The sequence below is a fragment of the Netta rufina genome, assembly GCF_964035555.1.
Source record: "Netta rufina genome assembly, chromosome: 1".
In the NCBI taxonomy this organism is placed as follows: Eukaryota; Metazoa; Chordata; class Aves; order Anseriformes; family Anatidae; genus Netta; species Netta rufina.
This window is the reverse complement of record NC_140123.1, coordinates 144,308,364-144,334,633: the sequence shown is the minus strand read 5'-3', so window position 1 is coordinate 144,334,633 and position 26,270 is coordinate 144,308,364. Positions and strand designations below refer to the sequence as shown.

At 37.6% G+C, this 26,270-nt stretch overlaps 1 protein-coding gene across 8 annotated transcripts in view; it reads right to left on the bottom strand.

Annotated features, from left to right (window-relative positions):
- Positions 1 to 26,270, bottom strand: part of BICD1 (BICD cargo adaptor 1) — a gene marked incomplete at both ends in the record, with an annotated part of 169,178 nt that overhangs the window by 69,169 nt on the left and 73,739 nt on the right. For all 8 annotated transcript variants that reach the window (XM_084306335.1, XM_084306337.1, XM_084306336.1 and 5 more), the window contains one exon: positions 10,011 to 10,223. In XM_084306335.1, coding sequence (XP_084162461.1) covers positions 10,011 to 10,223 — 213 coding nt within the window. The remainder of the gene's footprint in view (positions 1 to 10,010; positions 10,224 to 26,270) is intronic.

Sequence of the window (26,270 nt, the reverse complement as noted above, 5' to 3'; positions counted from 1 at the left end):
TGTATCACTATTCACAAAGTATTGCATTAGCAAACTGTATTGTATTTGAGTCCCATTTTCATGAAGAGGTATTTAAGACTGACAAGATGTACAAGCTGTGTCCCATTTTTAACTCATTCCACTCTGAAGCTGACACTATAATGTCACAGCAATCCTTCACATAAAGTTCACAGCCAATATCAGAACAGACATCCTGACCGTGGCACTGAAGTGAAAAATCACACATTTATTATGATGCCTTCAAGACACATTTGGCCGAAAGAGCCAATGTACCATGCTTCAAAAGGAGAGGAAAGTCTACAGAATTCATTCTACAGAATGAAAGACCAGTGAAGGCAAAAATTGCATTCATATCTAGTTCTACCTATTTGGTGTGGTTTTGAAACAATGATGTCACAGAAGCAGACAAACTCCGATTATGTATGAGCATCTGCACGTACACATCTAAAACATTTGCCAGCAAAAGTGCATTTCTCTCAATCCTGAAGCTTAAAAGTGGATTTGACCATCACAATGAAAGGGTGATAACACTGTCTGACCTCTGCCTGACTCGCTGCCCTCCTCCTGGACGCTGACTGGCACTAACTGTTGAGAATGACTAAAAATAACTGGCTTGTCTCATATACTATAATAAGGGCAAAGGGAGAAAAAGTGGCATATTTGAATTTCTTGCTGTTCACCCTCCTGTCATATTTATTTTTTTTCCCCTTGAGAACAGAGTTTGTTGCAGAAAACACAATTAACACACATGGTGAGAGCCAAGAACTTATTAACAATTTCATACCAGTGCCAAGCTGGTAATGAGTTTGGGGGTTTGAGGCAGAAGAGGGAACTGAGTATGAGAACCTGCTCCACAAAGGGCCATATTTAAGCATGGCATCACATTGCCACACAGGGCAGACTTTCTTTTCCGAAGACGTAAGCTGTTAATTATCCAAAGATATATATTTAGGTGTGTCGTGCTCAGACTCATTCTGCATAACAAATTGTCCAGTCCTGGGGTCAGGTCATCAACAATGCTCTCTGCCCTGGTTTCTAAAATATTTCCCTAGGAAAAGTTAAATCTCATTTCTCAAAATTACCTAGTAAATCCCAGGAGAAAACCTTACAAGTAAATCAGTATTGATTAAAGGACAAGGAAAAAAAAGCACCAAAAATAAATGTGTTCATTGAATACATAAGAGCAGATGTGGAAGCGAAGTACCTTGGCTGATAATTACTATCCATGTGTGATCAGCATGTATAAGTTTCTCTCAAGGGTCAAGTACTAATCACAGCTTCAAAGAAGACTGTTAGCTGTTTCACGTTTGTTTGGTGGTTCCCATCTCTGAATCAATGTCTCTACAGTGCCACCATTTCCACACCCCTGAAATCATGAGCGATGTCAGAAGTTAAGGAGGAAGCAGGTTATGAAAACAGCCAGCGATAGATACAAAAAAGAAAATCAACAGCAGAAGGTTAAACTAGGTAGAGCTACAATGTGCATGGGGACTCCCAGAAGAAGAGAAATACAACTGCACCATTTGTGCACTGATCGCTGGGAATACATCAAGTTTACTGTTTGTATAACCCAAAGGAGTCCTTAAGGCATAAAACGTTCAACAATTGCCAGGCACATTTTAGCACTGAAGAACTGGTAAGAATAGTGTCAGTCTCTCAGAAAATATTTAACTCTTTTCTTTTTTTTTTTTTTTTTTTTCAATTGGGAACTACTCAGGATATTTTCACTGGCAGTCAATGGGAATTAATTGGAATAGGGACAACACCTTATTTTCATCCTATGCTTAATATCCTTTATCAGCAGCACATGCTGCTGAGGCTTATGCTCTACTTGCCCATTCACTCATGGGGGTGAGGACTTTCAGCAAACATTTCTTCTGCTGCTAGGTTTATCTCAAACAGAACTTAAGCCTTTGGACTAGAGCTTCAGAAAGTCTGGCAAGCAGAGTACTTCACACTTAATCCTAGGCAAATGAATGAAATCACAAGGGTAAAAGTAATCACTGCTCTTGGGCTATTGCTCCCGAGGAGCCTAGATCACGTTGCAAGGATTCTTTAAAAATTGGCAACACAGCTAATCTGAGTGCTGCCAAAACCTCTTACTCCATGCCACTTGAATAGATGAATGCCCAAGTTATTCTTAACTAGAAAACTAATAGTGAAAAGAGTGAGTCAGCACAAGCAGTTCTTATTAGAAACATCCAGAAACAAAAACAAGTCAGCAAAGTTACGCATTAAAAACAAAACCAAAGGTAGAGGATGCTCAAATCTAACATTTTCTCAGATCAGAGCGTTGTTAGTCCAATATCCTACTTCTGGCAGTGGCTGCTTACATGTACGTAAGACACGAGAACTGGAGACACTATACATGTATGATGATACTTTTCCTGGCATCCCCTCCCAGCATCACTCCACTGAGGAACTGTCTAAGCCGGGCACCAGGTCTGAACCTTCAGGTGTAATAAGCAGTGATGGTCCCATTCTCCATGATGTTTCTCTCACTCCTTTTAAACTCGTTACCTCTGGTCTCCACAGCTGTTCTCAGTGTGTTCTCACAGAACACCTTGTGCATGGGTGTACACAAAAGGCTTTGAGAGGTTACATCAGCACAAATAAGAGTTCATTATTTCACCAGACTTTATGTAAGAATGGTTTATTGCCAGGTCCTGATTTGATTAATCTGTGCCTAGAGATTACAGAGTACAGCTGAGTACAGAGTACACCCTCTTTCATTTTCTATTTGAGGCCCTGTAAAGGACCCTTTCTGAAAGAAGCTAGGCATTTGAGCGTTTATAATAAGGCACTCTGTATTTATGCAACAGACCCTCGGTTATGCCCTATTATCCTGCCTGGCCTTTTTTTGACCTCCCTACTGTCCATTGTTTGGCTCTTTTATTCACAGTAGGGCTAAACGCCTGAGCACTGCCAAAGAAAACAGTGTCATGCATGTGTCAGATCACAAGTTTGCATCCTAAGTCATTATTCCAGGCTCATTAACAGGAAACACAACCAGCCAAATCTGCATTTGGTAGACTGCAGGTATATTTGGATGCGAGAGCAGCAGACCGAAGAGCTGAGGATTACCCTAAGAAAATAATATCACAAAAAAACATACTTAACCTGCATGGGTAATCTTCATAAGCAACAAGTGCAATATGAATAGGAAGAGTATGTGCTTGGAAACACAACCAAATTTATGAGCAACTATAGGATTATAAACCACAGATCAGGAAATATAAAAGTGAATCTTACATGTCCACCTTTGGTTTCACTTGCTGGAGTTACTGGTTCATTGGCCAATGTATGAAACAAGAACCTCAAGATAATGTTTGGTGGTATCTAAAAAGGAGATGAAATTGAATGACAGATTCATAATTAAACCTTTATCTGTTAATAAGGGAAAGACTCAGGAGCAGCCAGGAGCTTATCAGACCTGGACAGGTCGTGTTGTCTATACTTAGAGCTCCTTCTCTGACAGATAGACAGTATCAGATACTAGCGTATTTATCCCTCTCACAGCACAAGGAGAGGTTGGGTAGGATTACAAGTCACAGCTTCATTTATTTTTCTCTCTCCAAGACATAAAGCCATTTTGTTTCTTTCCAGAAAGACATTCAATGAAGTTCTGTGAACAGGGAGAGCGATAAGAAAGTAATGTGTCAGTGTCCAGCCCTACAAAATAACACCCTCACAAAACTGCTGCACTAAGTAGGCCAAAATTAGTTACCAAAAGCTTTGTCTGCAAACACTACAGAAGAACAGGTCTCCAGTCCATCCAGAGCACAGGCAAGCATCTTCACAGGAAAAGCATTAATATCTGGCTGCTTAAAGAAACTGTTAGCATGTTTTTGAGGATGCTCAGGTAAGAAAGACACAAGGGTATATTGGAGTTTGATTTTAAGGTCAGCAATATCTAGTAAGGTTTTCTATGTTACAGAACATTAGGCTATTTTATGATAAGTAGGATTAAAGTTGATCTGATTACACTTTCTGTAAGCCGAAGAAAATGTGTGTGTTTGTTTTTTTCTCCTTTGTCTTGAGAAATTGAAAAGCTTGCTAAAGCATTAGCACTGTCAGCAAAGGAGGCAGAAAATATTCTGAGTGTGGCTAGGCACCAGCAAGCTAGAAAATCTCCCTTCAGCATGCTTTTTCTAAAAAGAGGTGAGGGAAAAACACTTCCCCCTAGGCAAAGTAGCAGATATATATTCTAAGACTAATTTAGAGCCAGTTCAATCAAAGAATACTTCCAAAATAAATGAATGTAAATATAGTCAGTCAGAGGAACTATGCTAATACTAGAGGAACTATGCTAATACTACACTAAATTATGATGAGAGAGGTCTCCTGACAAGAGAGACAGCTTTTATCTCTCCTTGGCTGCTCTGACCTCTATAGCAATCTCTATAGACTGCTCCAGCATCACACTCCTGCAGCTCCTTTTCAAAAAGCAGCGTTTGCATGGAGGTACATTAAGATGAAGACGCCACTAGCGATACCAACTTTGAGTACTTCAGTATTGTTTCCTTTCTTCTTCTATATAAACAAAACCATTGCTACAAGTACCTGCATAATGTAATAAGATAAATACATTTATGATGAAGGCTTTATCTGATCAGTGCAAATGCCAAAAGAAACTCCTGTTCATCAGCTGGATGGCTGCATGGAGGGACAGAATAACACCATGAGGGAGAAAGGTGAGCTCATGGAAGGAGGTTGCACGCATTGCAGCTGTCATCACTGCAGTAACTTAAACCACCTTGGTGGTAGAATAATGGTTAGATCACACACACAGGTTTCCTATACAGTGCATGAAGAAAGCTAGGCAACTAAGAGGGGAAGCAAGCTAATAACACTGGAGGGAAAATATCATTATATCACTACGGCCATGCTGCTAAAAAGTGCTTCCCACAGTGCATGGTTCATAGCAGTGAATCCTCTCCTGCACTTGCTCACCTTTTCCAGCTTCCTACAGTAGTTAAACTGCTATGGACATTGGAAATCTGGGCTGAAGACCACACTCTCTCTGAGGGATGGAGACAGTGAACCTTTGTTGAGGGCAGTCACCTCACAGAGGAAACATTGGGGTTCTGGTCTCTGCTCCAATTAATATTTAAGTATTTCTTATTAAACATTAATTGAAAGAGAGACAAGAACTAGTTACCTATTCCCAGCTGAGTGGCTGTAGCCTTTAGGCTACAGAGTCATTCATTATAAGCTTGCTCACTCTCACTCTGCCTGACCCACAAAGTACTAACTATCCCCCAACAAAGTGGAACAGCTTCATCTGAAGGAATAAAGAGAAATCTCACCCCAAAATTGCCTGTCAACTGACTGCTGGGGCACTTTCTTTGGAGAGAGAAGTGGATTCATATTCCCTCAAGCAGAGAATATATTTGAGTTTCAAACCTTACTGCAATCATGGAAACAGAGTAGGACATCAAGAGCACCCATATCTTCCTCTGACCAGGTTGACTCTAAAAATACCCAGGGTTGGGGAAACATCTCCCCAGGGGATTCCCAGTGGCACCTTCAGCCAGTTCTCAATACCCAGCAACAGTCTAGTAACAAACTTGAGTCCAAGCCAGAGGTGCTCCTGAACATGCCTCAAACAGACCACTGGATGGGCAGAAGATTTTACAGCTGGAAACTTAGGCACCTATTGACTGAAGGAGCCCCAAGGAATAGATGGCAATTGAATGAGTCTGCCAAGGATCTGGTTTGGACCTACTTCCTACATTAAACAGGAAGCAATATATACCCAAATCCCATTATAGTCTAACCCAAGAACAACCAAAGAATGTGAGATTGGTGTGGAGATTTATTAGATATGTGCTCACAGCTGAAGTTTTTAGGTTTTATTTTGAATTGTCAAAAATGAGAGAAAATCTTAATTCTTCTGACTCTTCAAAATGAGTAAGTATCATTTCTAAAAAGAAACTAGTCAAAAAGGATTTTTGAAGGTGTATTTAGTATAAAATACCATTTTTTTGCATTACTCACGTATTTTTCACAAAGATGCATTTCTAAAATGGCTATAGCTAGGAGTGAAGCTTAACTAGCAGTAAAACTAGCACCCAGCACAAGTGCTCACACTGCATCGTGCACAGGTTCCCCTCAGGAGGAGTCCAAGCCATCACTCCCTGATTAGCATGAAGTACAAGATCTTAGTACCACTAAAGTGAATAAAAATTTAGCTATTGATTTCAACGGTATGGGTGGCTATGCAATTTCATCTCAGACTTTTTTCCACCTACTTTCAGTACATAATCCCTCACCAATTTGTTTTTATTCCCTATCCACATTCCACTGCTCTCCTCCCTGGTTTTGCCCTCCAAAATCTCAGATGTATGTTGCTGCCATGGCTCATTAACATTTTAACATTGCCATCCCATAAGCCTCCCTGCTCGTCTGTTACCTCCTGGACTGCAGGTAACCAACCAGGTGAAGATTTCTTTCTACAAGCTGCAGTGCTATTTAGTAGTACAGACTATGGAGTTTAACCTTTTGCTTCCCCACATTTGTATGCTATTCTTCCTCTTATTCACTATTCCTATTCCATATATGCATGAGTGCTGGGAAGAGCTTACCAATACCTGCCAATAAGCAGCTTCTTCAGGCACAAAAGCATTCATCCACCCATATTACACAGCTCCTAATCCTAGTCTTATAACACCTACAAAACTGAAACTGTACTATTTTTCATATCCATTTTCTACCACTTCCTTTCTTCACCTCATGAGGTTTCCCCTGCAGTCGCCACTGATTTTGGGGCAGACACCCAGCTCCAAGGCATTCAGCCTCCTTATAAAGGAGGAACACGATCTCATCACAAGAACTTTCTGCTTCAGCTTCTGAGCTGGATCATCTGTACTTGCATAACCACCTCTGTCAGTAGGTTATCAGCTTCTCAGGGCAGTGACTTCATCTTTGTTATCCATCAAATAAAGTCTGCTTACAGTTATCTCAAGGAAAGATTTTTTAGTGGCACAGATGGAAGAACCAGTCCCTTGTCTCCTGACTGCAAATAAACAGTGTTTTTAAATTAGAAAAAGCAATCACTGGAAAACTAGAAAATGATGAAAGACTGCGTTTTTAAAGCATGTTTTTAATAGTTTGTGTTTTGTTTTGTTGTTTGTTGGTTTTTTGTTTGTTTTTTTTTTTTCACTTAACATTCATTAAAGGCAGACAGTTCATACACAGAAAATGAGCTAATGACCATACTGAACTATCCAACACAGAGCGGCCATCTACACAAAATCTGTGATTCATAAAATACATTAAATCTAGTCTCTGACTTCTAAAAATGATTTCTCTGGCATCAGTTTTTACCATCAGTATATTTTTCTGGTTCAAATTACAGAAGTTTTAACAATCACCAAATAACATTGTGTCCCATGTCTGAGATCTTGGTGGGAGAAAAAAATCTACCTAGTTTCTATTACTTGACTTACTTAGATGATGATAATACTTCTACCCAAAACTTCAGGAATTTTTATTACATAATAAATAATAATACCGGTGTTTCACTCTTTTGATCATTTTAACAGGGATCTAGAAAGACATCTATGTACAGAAATTCTTGGTTCATCCTTCACCATCAGGGTGAAACAATTTCTTCCAAACCAAGTGTTTTTTCTAGTGATGAGGATTGAAAATGGTTTGCTTTCCTAGACTGAGATGTGTTATTTCCAGAGACCCGAGCCTGATACAGCAAGAAAGATCCAGGTCAAGCCACCCTGCAGACATCAGCTGTGACTATATGGCATGCTCTTGCAAAAAGGCATGATTTTTTAAACTCTGGGGCTACGGAATTCCCAAGATTTTTAAAAGTCATCAGCATTCATGCGAGTGTATTCTGACAGTTCAGAAAATGCTCACATGCCTTCACACGACTATGGATTTCCATGCAGATTCAGAAAGCTGAACTTATCCAGAAGAGAATTCCCAGGGAATGGAAGAGCACTGACTGTGTTATTTAGGGATGTGGGACTAGTAACAGGAGGCTGATTTTCTGAAGACCAAGGAATCAGTCTTCAGTATCATAAGGGACCCAGTACACAGCTAAAATACCATAAGTTTATGTTACTTATTCATAAATGTTATTTCTACCTATATGAGAAACACACAGATTTTTGTTGTTGTTGTTTGTTTATATTTAAGTCTAAAGGTAAAAGGAATGATTATTTTTGTTTTTAGTTTGCAAGACGCTTTAAATTTATAAGAACACTTCTAAATTGTGTAACATTGGTGGATATGGGTGGAGGAAACAGGACACAACCAAGTAACTTAAGTCCAGAATCCATCTTTATATTGCTTAGCAGAGCTGCTCAGATAAAGACCATCCTTTCTTCCTTTTTTTTTTTTTCTCTAACTAGATTGTCAAATATACTGGTTAAAGAGATAAATGATTTTCTTATTGTAGCTATCAATCAATGGCAGCTCTTCTAATGACTGCTTTTACACTAAAATGTACCAGATGTTTCATTAAAGAATACTTTTTTTTTTTTTTTCTTATCTTAGTCTTATCAAGATTTGGATTAAGCTAAGTCTGCCTTTTCCTATTAGCCGTACCCAGAACCAAAGAGACACCATTTTATACACACAGCAGAAAGACAACTCATTTCTGAAGCCACTTGGATGTTACTGCCTTAGGACTTATATGACTGGACCAAGGTATACTGAGCTGGGAACAAGGATGAGATCTCTTTGAGCACAAGGTGAAATATCAATGTAATTCGGTGTGACAAGGTCGCTAACAGCCTAGGGTAGGTGTCAATCACCATCTATCTCTTATATTCAAGCAATTAATTGTAGTAGTGTCTGTTATAAGCTTGGTAAGTGAAGACACTAATCCCATTTATGTTGAAATACATTGATTGTATTTCCATGAAATAAGTTCAGCATTGGACTTCATCTTTGTGGTCCACTATCATCTTATAAATAAATGGTTTATAAGCCTGATTTTTATTCAAGTAAATTCCTTCCTCACACTGTAATTAACTATTAGGGCTTGTTCTGTTTAGCATCTGAACAGGAAATAACTGCAGCTGGGCTCACACTAGGAGTTGTTATTACCTCAAAAGAGATGAGGACAATCAATATTCTAGGGAGGACAGGTACTGAAACTGCCTTCTGAATAACTTACAGGTCAATAATCATGATAGAAAATGGAAGGGAGTTTTGTATTTGAAGGAATCCCAAGGAGACCCCTGACGAAGGAATTGTGTACAAAGATGAATGTGTATCCTCTGACTTGATTGTTTGTCTGACTGAATCCAGGTCACAAGCATCCTGCTCTCCTGCAAGCATTTGGGTAACCAAATTATTCAGTAGGTGTGTCAGCACAGTACTGTGTAGCAGACAGTAGGAGAAGCTTTCAGCATATGATTTTAGGATACGCAGATATAAACTTGATTTTTTTTTTTTTTTGTTAACCACTATGACCAGAATTATAATCACATATTTCAGTTTAGTACTGGAAATAAATAACATATTTACCTCTTACTGAAACCCGACTTGTACTACAGGCTAGAGTTCAGTGCAACCATTAAATAAGAATATTTGTTCCTTTGGTGGTTGATAATCTTTAAACAGAGAGTAAAAGACTCAGTCCTAGGGTTTCTGTAGGTTAAGCGGATACCATTCCACTCAGCTACAGAAAACGTAATATTTAATAATTTGTATTTTTTTAAATTAATAATTTCTCTTTTGAAATTAACCAATAACCACTGTTTCCCATGTGGAAAATAATGACATTTGGCTTCCTTAATGTTGCCTATTTTCTGAACATGAGCATGCATTTTCATTTTTACTGTACAGTACAAGAAAGCTGTTGAAAGCTTTATCTAATCGCACCAGCAAATCCAAACTACCTGAGTAATGATGCGGGTAGTGGGAAAAAGAGTTGCGTAAATACTGGAAATTTTCAAAAAATAAAAAGCATTTTCATGATTCAGTGTCGTGTCATCCATGAAAAATTACTCCTTTGCTCCCTGCACGCACCCATTTACCTCTTTCAAGTCTTGGACAACAGCAGTGAGTCTCTCATTCTCTGCCTGAACGTTGGTGACCACGGCCCTGCTCTGCTTCAGCTCATTCTGCATCTCCAAAATCTTCCCCAGGTAATAAGCTTCTTTTGATGCAGACTCCTGGAGGAGGGTCTCTTCACGTGTTTCCCCATCTTCGGCCACTTTACGGTGAATTGAGAAGGACTGTCCAAATGCCTGCGAGAGGGAAACAATGCATACTATTAAACTACTGAAACCCTAAAAAAAAAAAAAAAAAAAAAAAAAAAAAAAAAAAAGTTATCAACAATAATGAACACCTGCATAGCCGGAGGGAATGAAATAGATTGGTGTCCTATACTCTGACCTAATAAATACTGCCTTAGCAGCTTCCTAGCAGCTGAGGGCCACCATCTCATTTAGCTGAAATGAAGCATCTTGAAGCTATTTCCAATTTGCAGTATGGATTTATGGCCCCTATCCAGGCAGTCTCCACTGAGATCAAGATGGTGCACTGCTAACTAACTCTTAATTATTGCCTGTATTTTATCTCTCTTGAATGAGGCCAAGTGGTTATTGTCAATACCTTTCTTCTCTCACACTGCAAAATAAGTATGTTTTCTTTTAGAGAACATAAACAGCTCAAAATCTTTCTCAATTGTTTTCCATTTTCAATGTTCTTTTCTGAGGGAAGCTGACCTCATGGTATAGAAGAAAGGTTTCCTATAACTTGAAAGATAAATGAGCTGAGTACCAAGCAGAGGTCGTATATGCTATGTGTAAGGTAAACATGAAGTTTGACTGCCACTTCTTTTTATTTATTCTGAAGTACTTTCTGCTTCAGCTAAAACAACACAATATTCAAGTATTTAAGACATTTCTAAATAAATAGGCACTTTTTAGTGATTCTCTTGCTCTTCTCATTATTGGCCTAGGGTGAGCAGTTGAAAAAGGTTATATTTTTCAGTGACAATATCTGAAGGAATGTTACTTGCATCAGCTGTGACACAACTTTGAAGAAAGCAAAGTACAAGCCATGATATCAGAACTGAAGGATATAACATTTAACCGTGAAAGACAGAGGGAAAGACCTTGCAATAATATAGTCTAAAATGTAATATAGAAAAATAACATACATAAAACATAAATATTAATATTAACGATAAAATAATACTTAAAATAAAGCCAAAACCCATTTTGTATTATCTTTAAAAACACATCATTTGATGAAAATCGCACGGCCTAACTCTGGTAGAAATTTACAAAACCAAAACCAGGCTCCTAATGTCATGAATATTTAGCTTAACAAAAGCTCTCTCACATATCTTAATTCAAAGAAAGTGTATTTCCACTGAGAAACCACGTTCGTGTTGTTGCTGTTGTTGTTTTCTCCCAGTGTTAAAGAGGAAAGCCATTGTAATAACTGGTTTTACAGAGGGAAATTCTCCATGAAAGCTTAATCTCTGCCAAGACCTAAGAAACCACATAGCATAGTATATATTTGCACCTGCTGTAACCAGTGATCTCTTCTGCCTTCCCATTATTAAGAACTCCTCACCAAACAAAAATCATTGTTTTACTGTTATTTATTGCCTTTCAGAACACGTTCTAAGTTTTACTGGCTCTGCAGCAGCCCCTTAGAAACTTCAAAGCAAAACCCCGTATAAAAACTTTGCAGCTTTTAAGTCTACTTTACTTAGAGAATCCTGTGAACTCAGCATTAAAGGATTCTAAAAATATTCAATAATGTATTAACCCAGCTGTCTTCTCTAAAGACTGCAAGTTACTGAAATAGCAAGCATCAGCAATTTGCTGAATAGGATTTTCCCAATAACAAGAAATTCAATTTAATGAGACTGTTGAACAGTGATTCAGTCACTGTCTGTGAATAAGACAACTTTCAGAAACACTGCTAATAAATTTTATCTTACAACGCATACTTATATTCAATGGCTCACTACTCCTAATTTGAGACCTAAACAGAAAGCTCCAGTCTAACAGATTCCCTACAGGACAAATGCAAAAGCCATGTACCCAGGGAGGAAAAAATAAAAAAAAAAATCAAAGCACAGCAGGACAGCAGATAGGACAAACAGGGTTCATGAAGAAAGGGAATCTGGAGCCCTTTCTGGTAGAGGACTACCAGAGCACCATGGATTAAAATCAGTACACGGCAATAATGGCTTTCCAGATACATATTGTACTTTCCTCAGATGAAACGAGGGTGCACTTTAGCACATGATGTCTGAGAATGGCCATGAATACAGATTTTGGGGAGGATGGTTGGTTGCATAGTCCTCAGAAACTCTCCTTGTCTTTATTTTGGGCCATTTTGGTTTTGGAAAATAAATAACTAACTAGATAGATAGATAGATAAATAAATAAATAAATAAATAAATAGTCTCCTGTTCTATGTATTAAAACTATCCTGGGGCACCCACAGAATTTAAGATGGCAAAAGATTTATCTAAAAAAAACATTTTAATTTATACATGAAAATTGAAACATTTCTGTGGCGTGTTTATAAAAGTGCCGTTGACATTTTCCAAATGCAACTATCTGTATTGGAACCATTGCAACAGCACATAGAGCCTCAGCAAAACAGAAAAAACAGTAATTAACCAGGTATTTTTTCTCCATTGCATTTTTCCTGTAATATGATGAATAAATCTTTATTTCTTAAATGAGGACAGGACAAACGACTGCCAAAAACATCTGATCTTCTCAGTAGATTAGTGAACTCACAGTATTTTGTTTGCACTGCATCAAACATCCATTTTGTTCTTTTACTTAAGGCAAATCATTTAATCATATCAGCTATTTCACAAAACATTTTAAGAGTGACTATAAATTGTTTTGGACTTCTGAGCTGATCTTCAATGCTGTAATGTGTTATGTTAGCTAAATATTTGCTCTTACACAGCATAACCTCACCCCATTGACTGAATCTTCACCTCTGACAGACATGGACATCGTATATGAAGGAAAAGGGAAAGTACAAACATAATACACATACAGTGCATAAAAACATAACTGAATTTTCAAAATTTTAAATGCAATTTTTGTTAGTGTAACAAAGTTACTGTGTACTTAATTCTTTGTGCTTATAACTATAGGAAATGTGAAAAAAAATCATTGAAACATTTTTCCTATGAAAGCAAATCTGAACTTTACTGTACATTATACCAGCCTCTTTATTTCTAAAACTGCTATCAATGTGTTAAAGATCTGGAGAAAGAAATAAAGGAAGCACAATTATTTTTCCATATCAATGAAAATTATGCAAATCCATGCAGCATGGAGAAGAACACAAGATGACTTTTAATTAAAATGCAAGCAAAAAGTCCTGCTTCTGTTCTTCATGGTCTATATAGAATGACAAAAATTTAAAACTTTACAGACATATCCACTTCAGGACTTCCACAAGATTCCTCACTTCTAAATTAAGCCATACAGCACTATTTTTCATCTGTTAGCCAAAAGCAGTGCCAGTCTCTTATATGATTCCATTGGATTCGAAAGTCAAGAAACACTAGAGTTCCCTAAGCTAACAGTACCCAACTAACTCACTTGTGTTGTTTCTGTAATGGTTTTTGGATTGATGCTGCAGTGTACAACACAAACACATTAATGGCTACAGTTATTGTTAGTATGGTGCTGTCTTGCTTGGTTTGATTACTCATGTAAGCCACTTAGAAACCATTACTAGTCCCTTGCTAGCTCTTAGTTTCATCAATCACATGGCAAGAGAGTTTCTGACAAAGTACATCATCTTCCAGAATCAAATCGGGACATAGACAAGTCTGTATATATCCATGCAAAAACCCTTCTTAGCTTCTGTTCCCTGGAGAACCTTCTTCCCAGCATAAGTACAATAGCTGAAAACAGCTACAAAGGCTGAGGCACACAATGTTCTAACACAAAGACTGTTCTATCAGAGAATTTCGTATTGTATTACTCCCATCACATCTCTCAAGACTTTGCTTGAAAGGATGCTGTTGACTGAGTTAGGAGATTTATTTATTTTAAGTTGGTGATAAAAGATGAATTACAAGATGCCATTCATTAAGTATTGTGTGTGTGTATATATATATATATATATGTATATGCATAGAAATATACGCACACACTGAGACCTGAGAACTGTATTACATAATTGCATTACACGTGCCCAAAGTATTATGACTTCTTAAGGGGTGTTTTAAAATATGAGTTTATATATATAAATAAAATTAAAGCAATAATTAATATTTGAGTGAATGAGAAATGATGGTGGCAGCAGACACATACAGGAAAGAAGTCAGTCTGATCACTGAAACAGGTATGAGGAAAAAGTCATTTGTCATTGGACTCAAGACAATCCCAAACAGAAATTCCAGTGCCCCAGAAGCAAACTACCATGAAAAAAAATAATACAGTGAATAAAATAGGCATAAATTTATAAAAGTGCAATAGAAAAATACAACTGATCCAAACAACATATGTGAGAATATTTATGTCAAATATAAACAGCAATAAATAACCTAGTATATAATGATGTGAAATGATCCCTGTACAATGAAATTCAGATGTAGTACTTACAAAAGAGGGGGGAAGAGAAGTTACAAGTTCAGTTTAGGTATAGATAGCGGCGTATATGCAAAAGATCACCTAAACACAGAAGTAAGTAATGAATGAAGCTATTTCTGAGTTTGTTTTAATTTTACTAGGCACCTCCTGAGGCAACAGATCTGCATAGAAACTTGCTCTTCTAGTATATGATGATTAACAAGCAATAAAACATGACTTGACTGCTAGCTGGACAATCAGGCAGCCTATCCTTACAGCTTTGACACTTAATGTAGTTTCTCTGATGCATAATGCAACAGCATTGAACTTGTTCAAATCATTACATGTTTCAGCTGCTAACTTGCTGCAAAGTGGAATGCATTACATATCAGTTACCTCCACATCCTAATACAAAAGCAGGGGAAAAGCAGGTTGGGATTATCCAAAGGGGTAGCATATTTCCAAGGCAAACCAGTATGACACCAAAGATGGAAATCTTTGCTAGAGAAGCTTCACTGGGATACTGTAAGAGGACAGCTCTTTTGTGGTACCACTTGCATGCTCACTTATTACATAATATTCACTTAATCACTTGCAGTTCTGCATCTGTCTTTCTATATAAATATATATATATTTAATTAATCTCCCTATATATTTGTGGCCTTTCTTCAGAATTCATTCACTAAGCTCAGGGTTCTCTGACATTTTTCTGCTAAGAAGCAATACGTTGTAGACATAGGTCTATGATGAAATCCTTTCTCAGCAAGGCTGGGCAGGGGAGTGAGTGAGCTAAGCAGCTCTAGCCCTTCTTCAAACCTAGTTGGTATGAAACTGCCCCCCCCCATAAGATGTGATGTGGTGGCAGCTGCACTGGTGCTCCCATTTAGATGCATTCTCGTTTTGTACTTACCTCCACTATTTCACACCCTGCTCATTTGAGGAACCTGCTCTTGGTGGCCCTACCTGAGCAGGGACTTGGACAAGGTGACCTCCAGAGGTCCCTTCCAACCTCAGCCATTCTGTGATTCTGTAATCTGAATGCTGCAGAAGTTATCCAGGATGAAGTTTCTTCGCTACTACATCCAAGCCAGCATTCAGCCTCACTGGGAACCTTTCTTTCCATAGGCTTTTCTACAGGCATGTGCTCAGTGCTTTAGCTGTTTGTTACTGCTTGCTCCCTCACCCTTTCGGCACACAGACTGTCCAGCATCTTGGACAAGGATTGTGTTTTATCCTTGAAGAATACAGCAGGTAACAGAGTCTAAACCTGACTTGTATGTCTTGACAGCATTGCAATGCAAAGAATAAATAACAATGTCCTTGCAGAAATGACAGATGTGTGGACTGATGGTCATATATATTTTCTAAAAATTGGAAAAGTTTTATGCCTCTAAGATTTACTCATAGTTTAGACTAAATCTTTATGTAATTGGAATGACTACCTGCTGTTCATTTAAAATAGCTGGCAGAGGTCAGCTATTTGGAATCTAACACTGAAGTGATTAAAATCTTTGAATGCAAATAGGCATATTGCAATCAAAACAAAGATAGATGCATGTTTAGTCAAAAATGGTCTGTAAACAAGGGTTTTCATAGATATTGTGTAGACAGTGCATGTGAGATAGCCCATACCAGGAAGCAGGTTTCATACTTAGAATGCAGGCTGAATCAGCAAGGTCACACAGGAAGAAACCTAGAGAATGAACTTTTGGGTTGTCAGGCAAACTAAAAACAGCTCGTTTTACAGACATTGAAGTGTCTCATTCATCTGATTCCTCTTCTGTTCACTAAAGCAGGGTGCTGAACACTCCTACAGACAGGCAGAAGATAGAAAGATGCTGGATCCCGTCAGTAATTTCTCTTTCAAATCCTAACAAGGAATATAAGGGAACTGATCAAAATGCAATCATATCCAAGCAACCACCTAAGCATGAGCCACTGCATAATTTCAATACTCATGAAGATGATCAGTTTTGCTCTTTACGTCACACAACATGAATAGTCTTTTCTTTTTAAAAAAAAAAAAAAAAAAAAAAAATCATAACGTTTTACTTCATATGCCCCAATTTGGAGGAAAAAAAACCTATTAAAGGTTTTATACACTTTTAAGTAAACTAACAAATTGAGGTTTCATTATATGTTCTTGAGAGATTGGACAGCCTTATAAGAGGGGTGAAAATTAAACCTTACAGGACAGTAGTTTCCAATTCATGCTTGGCTAAAGACACACAATATGACCTTAAGGAAATTGTGCAACTTCCCATTGGAAAATGTAAATGACAGCATCTGATACACAGAGAAAGAGACTGCTATTGTGCACCCATTCATGGCCTGAGACAATATACATGTATTATAGTTATGAGCATAAATGCTACCCAAAGAAGTTATTTTATTACCTCATAAAGGAAAAAGAAAACAAAAACACACATTTATTTCCAAATACCAGTATATCTAATCTACTCAATTCAATAATATTATGTAAATTTTGGTACAATGGTAAAGTCATGCAAGTTAATACCTGCGTTAATATTTAACTTGCAAATAAGACTTGCATACCAATGTGTTAGAGGTTTTATTTGTCAGAAATACTGAAGAGATCATATACATGGAAAACAAAAGTAATACCCAGACTGTTACAGATGCAGAACTGTAGCAGAAATGTAAACAAATTCATAGTCTTTTCTCTAGGGAAGCTTTGAATAAAAGCATGCACGCTGTCGACGTCTTCTGTTTGCTCTCAACAGATGCCTGCAGTGTCTACAGGCCTGTTGAAATTCATATATCAGTTACTAATCAAAGCCTTCAGAAAGTACTGGGGGAAAATGGCATTTACATTCAACTCGGCTACGTGCATGGCCATGCTTCTGTAGTCCCAGTACATCTTGTGTTGATTTCAATCAATATGTCACGGTATGAGGCCTTAGGCAGCCATGCTTTATATATATATGGAACAAAAATATTCCTAAATGTGTCAGGAACAAGAAAGCACTACCACGAAAATGAACATTCAATAGTAACCTCCATTGTTCATCATCAACCCAGTAAAAGCAGAGTGAATAAGAATTTCCATTTAATTGCCTTTAACAGCACTCAATATGAGAATTCAAATTCCCTCCAGGCACAGAAAACACAAGAAAGAAGAAGCCTGCAACAAAAGAGCACCACTTATCTACAACACAACTAATTAGTTTTATGATGGCAATTTTAAAGCAGCTCTATTCAAAATGAATATGGCCAATAATAAATTTATTTCAATAAATAATATTATTAATGAACCACAAGACAATTTAAAAATTTGCACAATGTCTATACTGATGCTTTTATGAGTTCACACTATCATCAGACCAACCTCCAGCTATTACAAATTTCCAATTAAAACCAGAATAAACATGAAAGACTGACAAGGGTGTTTTCTTGTAGCTTTTTGTTGGTTTGCTTTGCAAAAAAAAGTGTCTAAACTCTAAACTTTGTTGTGTGGCAAAATTGGAAATTTAACTAAACTTTTTTTTTTATTATTATTCTGTCTGCTTTTCTGTTCCTCTAACTATGAGGCTAAGATGTACACATTTCCTTGTCCTGCACTTGCTTGAATAAAGCATTTCCTTGTCCTGCACTTGCTTGAATAAAGCTGCATGCTGAAATCCAGTTCCTTAGTGGCTGTGTGCCTGCCTGTGATCTCTAGTTATTTCACATGAGCTCCCCATACGTAAATTCATGTACCATGGTAAGTGTGTGTTTGTAGTGCATTTTGGAAGTGGCCTAAGATAAACCACATTGCTAGTGAACGATAAAAACCCATGAAGAATACTGACTGCTTTCTACATTGCTGCTGCTACTTTAGCAGTAGCTTTCTGCTGGAGAGAAGTTTCAAGGGTAGTATTTATAAGAAAGGATTATTTCCAGTTGCAAAGTCAGAACAGCAGCGACGAAGGAGGAACTCTTTTGTCACATCAAATTAGGACTATCCCAGAGCAGTTTATAACGAAGCAGAGGCAGCATGCCCTGAATGCATTCTCTAGAAAAGAAAATAAATGAGAAATAGGGACAGGTCTAAGCCTTAGGCAGGTACACACAAACCAGTGAAGTTGGATGAAGCAAAGAAAGAAGTTTGCTTCTTAGAAGAGAATATTCTTTGCACATTAAAAATTATAATAAAAATAAGCAATGGAGAAATCCTGTATCCTAGGCCCCATTTGGAGTAGTGTGTCCAGGTCTGGGGCCGCCCAGCACAAGAAGGATGTGGACGTGTTCGAGTGGGTCCAGAAGGGGCCATGAAGATGATCAGAGGGCTGGAGCACCTCTCCTATGAAGAAGGTTGAGAGCTAAGGTTGTTCAGCCTAGAGAAGAAAAGGCTCCAGGGGGACCTTATTGCAGCTTTTCAATACTTAAAGGGGGCTTATAAAACAGATGGAGAGCAACTGTTTGCTCAGTCAGATAGTGACAGGACAAGGGGGAATGGCTTTAAACTAAAAGGAGAGAATTAGATTAGAGATTAAGAGGAAATTCTTCACTCCACTCAGGGTGGTGAAGCACTGGCACAGGTTGCCCAGAGAGATTGTGGATGCCCTCATCACACCATAAAACTGGTTGAAAGTGCTGGTGTTGCAAATAGTTAAAAAATAAGGTTTGTTTGAGCTTGAAATCAGCTTTCCTAATGTTGATCTTTCCTGTTTTTATATGCTCCTTTATATCTAAACAATCTCAAAAATCAGTCCCTGAGAGAGGAGCTCAGTCAAAGTCATTGTAACCAGGCAAGACTTAGCTCATATCTACAGCAGCAAAAGATGACCTTCCTAGCTGCTAAAACATCATTAACAGCTACACCTTTTGTACCTAACTACATTTAATAAACACAAATACTTCAAGTCTTAATTTGTCTGTTATCACATATTCATATTGCCTGCAATTCCTTCTGCAAACCAACAGCACAGCAGTTCTGACTACTCCATAGGTGATTAATACGAATCTCAGCCAAAACCTGAATTGTAAATAGTTCCCAGACTTGTTCTCTGACATAGTATAAATACATAGTACTGCCTGGTGATGAAAAACCCCATTTGTGAAATGAATCATCTCCTACAAAGCAATTAGCAAAGGACAGCAAATTTAAGAAGACAATATGCTTTTGCTTTGTTAGCAGTTTTGTATCAAGGTGACCTATCTTCTAAATTATGAAATAATTGCATAAGAATATGCAAATTAAGGAGCCATGACTTCTCTAATTCTACTGAGAAAATAACCAGAACTTTCACTGGCTTCAGTGGATCCCAGTCTTCAGCGCTAGGTACTTCCTTATGAATGATAAACTATATTCTGGCTCCTGATTCACTATATTTGCTCATGTGGAAATTACAGGCAGGAATAGCAAGCAGTTTAAATAATTAACTTTTAAGAGCCACCAAAGCCTATCAATCTTCGCTCTTTTAGGTGCGGTCTTATTTTCACAGAAGCTTTCAAACAGCTTCACAAGCATCATCAGTTTTCCCTTTAGTAGCTTCAGTCTCACAACAGCAGTTTTTATGGAATAGAAAAGTCTGCTTTCTTCCTGCAATTCCCTCCTCCTGCAGGAGGAATGCCCATGCTTTTGTAGAGCAGGGGATCAGCAGCACAGTCAGGAGAAGATTCCAGGCAGCAAGGGAGTGTTTAGCTTGCAAACTAAATCTGTCACAGCACTGGATGCCAGAGCTTTCCGCTTTTCTCCAGAAAGGAAGCTTTCAAATGTCTCTTATCTTGATAATTGGCAAACTGTACAGATGGCCATTCACATTGTTGCAGCACTAGAATCCTAATATTGATGTCTTCCACAAATGCTTAATGATTTCCTACCCTTTTGAAGAGAATCATAAGGCATTAAGATTGATACAAATGAAGTACAAAAGCAACTATTTGCTGATGTTTGCACACGTGCTCACACGCACACCATAAGAAAGAGCAGAACAGGGGGGTTAAAAAAGCAAGTTAGCAATTGTTGCTACAGAGGACCATAAGCATGATTTCATGCAAATTATAAAGAACAGACTGACCTAAAGATAAGGTGCCAAGATGATGAAGAACAGGACTGAAACCATACAATATACAGATAAGGAAAACAAGAAAAGACATTTAGAATTTTTGCCTAGCATTTATGAGGAACAGAACAAAATAGTGAGGCATGACACCAAACCCACCATCGACTCCTAGCACATACAGACAAAAGCCAGTCAATAAGAACTCAAAGTACGTTATGAGAACTTACTACCTGATGTCCCCATCACATGTTGCACATAATCCTGACCTGACTACTTGTGCACACATACACGTTTTGATTCTTACAAGTATATGGTTATGAAAGTGAGTGAATGAAATCTGTGAGAGAATAAGTGTAAACAAGCAGAAATCAGGCAACTTATAGATTCTGGAAAATACATGTATGTATCACCTCCCCCTTTCATAACACCTCCAGAAGCACTAGCAGCTTGCCTAGCTCTGGAGGCAACATTTTTTTAAATAAATAATCTGTGTACACACAATCAACATGCAGACAATCAGTATACACAATGTGTATTCAATTGTAAGTATATTTACCAAGTAAATTGTAAGTATATTTACAAAGCATTGTCATGTCGTTGAAATACTATGTGCACCTGTACAAGGACTATAACATCACAGATGTAAGGAATTGGAGCATATTTATTATCCAACGGACTTTTCAAAGCTAAGTCCACCTTCTGAACTTGACTGCTCGCAGTGACTGATGAACCTGTATTATGATAAAAGCCCTGTAAGAGTGGTAGTGAACAGAAAAGTGGGCAAAACTCAGTGAATGGGAACAGCTCAGCATGTTGTGATCAATGGTGGGTGCATCCACAGCCAGAGTCCCGTCATCTAGGGTCCTGTCATCAGGAGGGATGTAAGTTTGCTACCACGTTACTACTGTCTTTATAATTTCTACCCTCTATTATTATTTTTTAATAGCATAATGAGCTTCAAGTGTTGGGTGCCTTTCCTACTGAGATTAAGAAAGCACCAGCAACTCCTCAATGCAAAACATGTTTTCATAGGCAGCTTTAATTTATTGTTAGTCTCTCATACTGCTTGAAATCTCCATTATATGAAGAGCATTTCTAATCTACATTTGTAATTTACACTGAATCTACTTGATGAGTCATTATATAAAAAAAATACTATCACAGCATAGCATCTGACAGAGATGTCACAGACACATATAGGGATGTTCATTTTCCATTCATTGCTTTATGGACTAAACAGTCTTTGGAGAGCATCATACAAGTATACATTGGAAAATATCTCAGTTAATCAAAGGATTTATATTATCAGAAGGAGACAGAACTATCAACTCTCACTTTGAGGCAGTTCTTGAGAAGTTTCTTTTTTGATTATGTGTGTGTGTGTCCATCCCCTAAAGCAGCACATTCATTAGACATCTTAAAATTGAACCTCTGAATTGCAGCACATCTACACGTGCATTTGTTGGTAACACACATTGATAGAAAAGGATACAGGGCATAAAACAGTCTCATTGAGCAACACATTTATTTTAGAGTGGATTTGTATTTTGACAGAGAAGAGTATCGACAATTGTAACTACCTTCACTGTTGGGAATCTATAAGCCAGCCTTTTAAACATAGCAGTGACTCCAAATTAAATCTGTACAGATGAAGTCAAACTGCATCACTGAAATCTCTGTGTACCCAAAGAGGGACATCACAGAACAAAAACCACCCATTCTGAAGAGCCCTGGGAAAATGAAGAAATGTACGTGTATGCTTCTCGATGCACTTTTCAAAGTCCTGTAGACACAGCTGTGTGTATACTAATGCTGATATACATTGATATACACTGATATACATTGATGTGCAGTGCGCCACCAACCTGGATCTTTAGGAAGACAGAAGAGATCCATGGGGGCCTCTCACTGACCAGGCAAACCCAGGTTGTTTCTGTAGAAAGCCAGTCATCTATCTCTGTACTAAGCTTCCGCAGAATACTCCTTTCTGAACTGCCCCACAAACCAGGGTTTTTCAGTGGCTTAGCCCCTTTTGCACAAAACACTGTCCCAAGACAGTGAATTCATGCCATAACCAAGAGTTTCTTGAGTGTTTCCCTTTACAGGATGAATTACAAATACATTCATATACAGGTAACACATCACCAGGAGCTGTGAATAGATATCAAAGTATAGTTAGAAAGGAAAAAAAATCAAGGAAAGGACAACAAAGATATTTTATAAAAATATCTAGTGTTACATTCCCACACTTCTCTGCCCTCAGTGCAGGTTAGAAAATTCTAGTAATACCAGGAGCCAGAGGGTTGTGATGCTATATATAAAGATAAATTGATTAGGACAGAATTCATATGAAAAAAAGAAACTTAACTGATCATGACTCTGTTGTTTATTACACAAATAGCACAAAGACACTGTGCTGCGTATTTACACACAGAGACACGTAATCACATACCAGTGCTGATGATTTCAGAACACTCCAGGAAATGGAGATGGATTTTGATTTAAAAGACTGTCCAAACCCCTTAGGCTGCTTTCAAAATAGCAACTCATAGGTTTATTTCAGGGCTATTCAATCCATTTTTGCTAACATGCTCCAAGCAATTTTATGAAGGTCTGTTCAGTAGGAGCAGCATTACAGCTCAGCTGGGCCAGCCACATCTGGCATGCCACCTCACAGCTCAGAAATAAAGGCACATATCTAACCTGCTCCCAAAGAGATCAAGGAATGGTAAAAATAAATAAATAAATAAATCTGAAACATCATCACAGCCATGGCTGCAGTAAGGTTTAATCACATGCTGAATAAGAGTGTTATCCTCTCATGACAGGAAGAGCATAAAAGCAACGAAAAATGGAATAAAGGAACCAACAATGTATAACAGAAAATATTCAAATTTTTGGCATTAAAAGTTCTTTGATATATTACCTGGCATGCTTTAATTTCTAACTAAAGAATTCATGTAAATGTCATGCACTACTGAAAAGTCCAACACAGATTTATTAAGGTATGTTACAAAACAAAACAACACAACCAAAAAAAAAAAAAAAAAAACCAACGCATGAGGAATGTAAAAAGTGCAAAACAATACATGTTTAAAATATTTGACTGCTTGGAAATACAGCAAACAATTCAGACGGCACTACTGGCATAGCAGTGTATTTATTAGGAGGTTAGTCCCGATGGGTCAAAAGGTTATATGTCTGAGCCACTGAAAGAATTACAGGAGACAGGAAACTATTTCATTAGATCTCAAGATTAACATGTTTCATTGCTGACCCTGGTGATACAGCGTAGAATACAAACAATATCAGCAAGACACTACACAGCAACTCCTGGTGACAAAAAATAAGTATATTTGGAAACAAAAACAGGCTTAGGTTTTAACTTCATTGAAATATTACAGAAGAAGGTCTGAGGTTTTGCAAAGGTCATGGCAAAAAGATGAAATTTTATACAGAAAAAAGAATAATGACATTTGTTGAAAGTATTGATAAGTCAGGCTTCTTGGGACAAAAAGCACTGAAAATAAGCACGGAGAAAGTGTTCAGATCTCATCTTGAGATACTATCATACTATTTGTTATTTTCAGAATGAGGTTCTGCATTCACCATACAGCAAGATTTTTATCTATTTTTCACTATCCAGAAGATTAGACCGAAGAGCTGTAACAGTTATTAAAACTGGTGAGTGATTCTTACTTAGCTTGTATTGCTAGAAACCATCTGACATAGAACATTTTCAAAAGCGACAGAGAGAACTGTGTCTCAAACAAAGAGCTTTTCATGAAACAGTCACCTTGAAGAGGGGTAACCTGTGACCAGCTTCTTGATTTTAGAAACACTGATCCCTTGCTGTCCAAAATAATTTAGAAATGGAAACATGTTACCCACTTGATATCTCTAAACAGAAAAAACATCACTACACACGAGATACCCAGCCTGTTTTTATCAGATACCTGGCCAAGCCTCCTCCAAAAGACTGAGGAGGTCACTTGAATCCTGTGACTGGCCACCGTTTTTGACCATCACTCCTTTGGAAGAAACCCAGACTTACATTCTATGGCCTTTTTTCAACTACACTGTGACCACCACTAGGTTAAAGAGAGGATGAAAGGAGGAAGAAAACGTCAGCTGTTCTTGGTTACACTAAACAAAACCAAACTAAAAGCCAGCCTTCAAAATGCACAGAGGGAACACATTTCTGCCCTTTCAATTCTGTTTTCATAGAAATGACCACTTAAACATTGCCCATTTATTTAGATCGACTAATCAACTTTGTCTATCAAAGATGTCATTTATTTTAAAAATGCAGACCCATTTGAAGGGTAGAAAATATCAAAAAATAGTCAATAGAAAGAGAAAGATCTGGAAAGTGGAATAAACCACTAGCAAGAACAGCAGCTTCTTCAATGCTAGAGTCACTATATTATAACCAGGAAAGGACAAAAATATAAACCCACACAGGTATTTTAACGGTAATTAGCTGGAATTTAATAAAAAGTAGTTAGGTAGAATCTACACCTCTTCATTGCCCTTTTCCTTCAGAAGGAGCTTCACAGAACTGTTAACTGGTATCTTGGACTGTATCTGTATATATATGGAAGTATTGCCCAACTATCATTGAAAGAAAAATGTATTTCAATTATTTGATCTAAAGTTTGCTGTTCATGTTTGGTTGTTAAAGTGGTTTCATGGAATCTAATACAAAGCAGAAAGACTATGAAGAGCAACTGCTTTAGGAAATTTCCAGTAATGGGAGGGTTCAGCAGAAGAAATGGGGTAGCCATCTTCTTTAAAGAAAGAACACAAGAATGAGATAAGGAAAAAAAGTGTGAAGTACCAGCTGTTGTTTAAGTCATGCTAGACAAGAATGCTGCTAATCCCATAGTAATGAGCAAACAACAGCTTCCAAAAAGTTAGCAGAAAAGCAGGAAGAAAACGTACAGTAACAGCCATGAATTTGGGGACAATTATAATGGAAACATCTAGCGTGACTCACGTTTTGCAGGACATTATGAAGGTCCCAAAGAATACAGTACACGCTTTCATTACTCCTCATTAGAAACAAAATAAATCAAATGCAAAAACTTTGTGACAGAGACCGTTATTAAACAGAGAGAACTGGGGATCATAAGCAAAGCAAAAATGAGCAAACTATTACTGAAATAAAATTAGACGTCAGTCAAGTTAGAATTGTACCTAATTATATTAGGCCCTTAAACAAGAAGACATGAGCAATTTGCAATAGAAGAGTAAAATATAGACCAAAATCAAATTGCTTAAGCAATCAGAATAGTAGATGACAGGGTTGTGCTCAGTTCATAAATGCAAGCTTATCCAATAACTAAAAATGAGCTAATAAGATAGACTTGGTGAGTCTTGCAGTGCTTTAAAGGCTTTGATGTATTATCAAGATTGTCTTTATACTATACAGTCCTCAGATCTCTCATTTTCTTATTGCTCTTCTCAGAAGTCACTACTGGGAACTACAGCTGCATTTGTGCTCAAAAACAAGAGTCGACAGTTATAATGAAGATAGCTTCAAATTAACTGTACATGAAGGATGAAGTCACCTCTTAAAGGTGATTATTTTCCACCAGAGAGCAGCAGTTAGGTTGGGTGAGCTTGCATATAGCATCTGAAGGGTTGAATAATTTTACAGGAAGACAGAGATGATTTTTGCATGCTTTTTAATGAAGATGAAGAAGAG